This window comes from Pistacia vera, unplaced genomic scaffold (assembly GCF_008641045.1).
Source record: "Pistacia vera cultivar Batoury unplaced genomic scaffold, PisVer_v2 Contig824, whole genome shotgun sequence".
Taxonomy (NCBI): domain Eukaryota; kingdom Viridiplantae; phylum Streptophyta; class Magnoliopsida; order Sapindales; family Anacardiaceae; genus Pistacia; species Pistacia vera.
In genome coordinates, this window is record NW_022196695.1 from 529,867 (window position 1) to 534,000 (window position 4,134).

Below are 4,134 nucleotides of genomic sequence, written 5' to 3' on the forward strand. Positions count from 1 at the left end.
TAATTTGATAATTTATAGCACTTATCTATCATTTTTATTTTATAATTAAGGTGATATTATCAAATTAAGTGTCAATTAATTGAAATATCAGCTTTGTGAATACAATATTGTTGTTATATTAATGGAGACTGATTTTATTTTTTTACATATATGATACCTATCAACAACATCTCCAATTGTGCTCTTTATTTTGAAGAGCATATTTCATATAAATAAAGAGTATTTTTATTGATTTTTAAATATAAATAACACAATTTTTATTCCAATCCAATAGACTCTTTAAATTTAATGAAGATACTCTTTATTTTTAAAAAAGAGACATAATGGGAGAGAGAATTAATAAATAAAATGTATAGCAACTTATAGTTTATTAATTAAAATTAGAATAGAGAGTGAAATTTGACTCTTTAAATGTGGAGAGTCAAACTCACTCTCTAATTTATATTTTAAAGATAAAGAACATGTTGGACTCTTGTTCTTATGGATAAACTCTTTATAATAAAGAGTTTGGGTCATATAAAGAGTCATTTGGAGATGATCTAAGACTTGGGTCAAAATTGGGTAGATCAGTAAGAATTGGGATTGCCAAAAAAGGACCCCACATTGGAAATCATTATCCTGTTGAGTTGTTCATAAGATAGGATGGACTGTGTTTGAGGCATTATTTATACCCTATCTTATCTCTATCCTACTCAAAATACTTTGTTCCTTATTCTAAACATTCAATTCTATGTTATTCAACTATCTTTAAATTCTCTAGGTTTGTTAATTTAACTAAACACCCCTAATAATAAAAAATTATAAATTAACAAAAACACCCCATCTACTCACATATTCCCGGTATCCAGCCACCGGTTGCTGGCATTTAATGGATGGATGGGGTGTTTTTATTATTTTCAAAAGTTTTATTGTAGGGGGTATTTAACTAAATTAATAAATATAGAGATTAAAAAATAATCTTACCAAACACATGTTTAAATTTAAATCTTGCGATATAATAATAACCTAACTCAATTTTTTCAAAAATATTATTAAAAATAATAATTTTGACATTTAATATAAAGAGTCACATCAACCCTTTTCTTCTTTAATTTAACCATTAAATTATTACAATAACAGTACAGATACCGAAATTTTTACACCGAATTTTTGTACCAGCCGACGTGGAACGGGTTCTCCCATTTCTTTATAATTTTTTTCTAGTGAACGGCCGTCCATCAAATTTGGATGGCCGTTCACTCACATGGACGCCCGTCCATCATATGCGAGGGACGGCCGTCCATATAATATGGACGCCCGTCCCTATTAAAATAAAATAAAAAAGTTTGTAAAAGTTTAGGGACGGCCGTCCATCAAGTGTTCTCTATGCTGAAACTCCTTCAGAGATTTGGACAGACCTTGAAGAACGATTCTCTCAAGGTGATTTTTCTCATCATTATCAAACTCAACGATCTATTGTTGAACTAAAACAAAATCAAGAATCCATTTTTTCTTATTATACAACGATGAAAATGTTGTGGGATGAACTAACCACTTGTAGCCCCTCAATCACATGCACATGTGAAGGTAATAAAGTTCTAAAAGAAAAAGAAGAAAGAATTCGGCTTGGTCAATTTCTTAGGGGACTCAATGAGACATACTCTGCTGTACGAGGACAGATTATGCTCATGCATCCTTTACCAGCTATCAAAATGCTGGTTTTGTTCAATCACATTCAGATTATTCTTTGTTTGTGAAAACTAAAGGTCCAGCTACAACTATGGCGCTCATCTATGTAGATGACATAGTGATAACAGGCAATGATGCTACTGCTATACAGAATCTCAAAGAATTTTTGCATCAACAATTTCACATCAAAGATCTCGGTTCTTTAAATTTTTTTCTTGGCTTGGAAGTTTCAAGGTCCAAAGAAGGCATTGTAATCTCTCAACGAAAATATACCTTAGAGATTATAGATGATTTTGGTTACTTAGGTGCTCAACCTTCGAATTTTCCAATGGAAGTAAATCTAAAGCTTACGGATGATCAAGGTGATTTGCTACATGATCCAGAACGCTATAGGAGATTAGTTGGACAATTAATCTACCTCACAATCACAAGACCAGACATCACATACTCAGTCAATATCCTAAGCCCATTTATGCACGCACCAAGAAAGCCTCATTGGGATGCGGCTCTTCGCATTATTAAGTATCTTAAAGGAAGTCCAGGTCTCGACTTGTTGTTTTCATCAAGCAATTCTTTCAACTTGAAGGCTTATTGTGATGCAAATTGGGCAAACTGTCCTATGACTCGAAGATCAACCACAGGTTATTGTGTGTACTTGGGAAATTCACTGATTTCATGGAAGGCCAAGAAGCAAAAAACAGTCTCTAGATCATCCTCAGAAGCTGAGTACAGGTCCATGGTAGCAACAACTTGTGAATTGACTTGGCTCAGATTTTTGCTTAATGACATGCAGATTTCCACAGGACCAGCAAAGTTACTATGTGATAATCAAGCTGCACTTCACATAGTAGCAAATCCAGTATATCATGAGTGCACCAAGCACATAGAACTCGATTGCCATGTTGTAAGAGAAAAGATACAAGAAGGTCAAATTGTTACAGAATTTGTTCCATCTCATTTGTAGTTGGCAGATGTTTTTACAAAAGTTCTTGGAGGAAACGTGTTTAAGGACTTAAGAAGCAAGTTGAACATGCTGGATATACATGCTCCAACTTGAAGGGGAGTGTTAAGATTTGTTGAGATTTGATTAACATTAGTTTTGGAGATAATCTCTACTGCACATATTTAGGAATTTGTAATCCCTTCTTTCAAGGGAATTANTATTTTCAGGTCTATTTATTGCAATATGGGCTGTAGCTTGGCTCAAATTGATGCCGCCATTTTGATAGGTATTGAGTTATTCTAACCTGCTTTCAAAGGTTAGTAGAGTAGTCTGTAACTAAATCCAGGATAGTGACTCTTTGTCACCGAGTTGAACCACTATTGGGGTGTACTCTGCATCAAGACCACTCAAAATTTGGGTGATTAGATTAGACAAGGATATTGGGCTACTTGCTAACGTAAGGTTGTCTAAAAAGGCTTTCATGGTCGTCAAATATTCCTCCATCTTCATTCCCCATTTCCTTTATTTTTTTGCAATTCACCTTTATAGTAAGTGACTCTTGACTTGGTGTGTGCACCTGAGAGCTCATTCGCGGCATCCCATAGCTCCTTAGAAGTCGATTTCTACATTAGCTGAGAAGCTATGTCTGGATTCATGGTTCTATACAGCCATCCTAAGAGCAACTAATCATTTGAAATCCAGTCTTCATAATCTGGATTTGGTATTTTCACTGTATTGCCTGGTGTGGTTCTTGGCAGATATTCAGGAGGGCAAGGCTTTGTGTCAAAGATATAGCCAGCTGATTTGTGGCCTCTAATAGCATGTAGGACCAGTGTTTCCCATAGGAGATAGTTGGTTTGGTCAAGTTTGATGGAATTGTAGCGAGTAAGTGAGATTCTGTTTGAAAGTTGCAAATCAGATAAGGAAGATGGTTCACTGGTACCTAGTGATTTACTGCTGCCTGGATTGTTTGGAGGAGTAGCCATGAGGGTGATGGGTCAACGTTTGTTTTTGTTATTGTTGATGGCGTTGGCCAAGATTGGCTTTGATACCAAAACAAAATAAAAGGCTTTTAGAGATAACTTCTCAGATCTAGTTTGCTGAGATTTTATTCAGATTTATAGCAAACATTACAACATGATCAGCAACTACCTAATCGTGGATAAGATACAAGAGAAAGTGCATGCTAATTTAATGCTACAAAATAGGAACAACTGAAGACTAGTTCCACTTAACCTTAGCAGTAACCCATGAACACACATTGCTTAAACGTAGGCTTTGAAGAGTGAATCTTGAACTTGTCAAAGGTTTATCCAACTACTTTAACTCGCCCTCTCAAACGAAGGGGTGATTCTACCACACCAAGTTTGTCGCGCAAGAATTCAAAACGAGAATGTGACAGGGCCTTCGTAAGACAATCTACAATTTGATCATGTGAGGGTACATATCGGATTTCTAGCTCTTTCCTCAAAACCATGTCTCTAACAAAGTGAACATCGATCTCAATATGCTTAGTTCGAGCA

General features: G+C 35.3%; 1 protein-coding gene across 1 annotated transcript; it reads left to right on the plus strand.

The window, feature by feature from the left end:
• Positions 1 to 1,759: 1,759 nt before the first annotated feature.
• LOC116117890 (uncharacterized mitochondrial protein AtMg00810-like) lies at positions 1,760 to 2,632 on the plus strand. Its single transcript, XM_031403893.1, has one exon. The coding sequence runs from the start codon at positions 1,760 to 1,762 to the stop codon at positions 2,630 to 2,632; it is 873 nt and encodes a 290-aa protein (XP_031259753.1).
• The last annotated feature ends 1,502 nt before the right edge of the window (positions 2,633 to 4,134 follow it).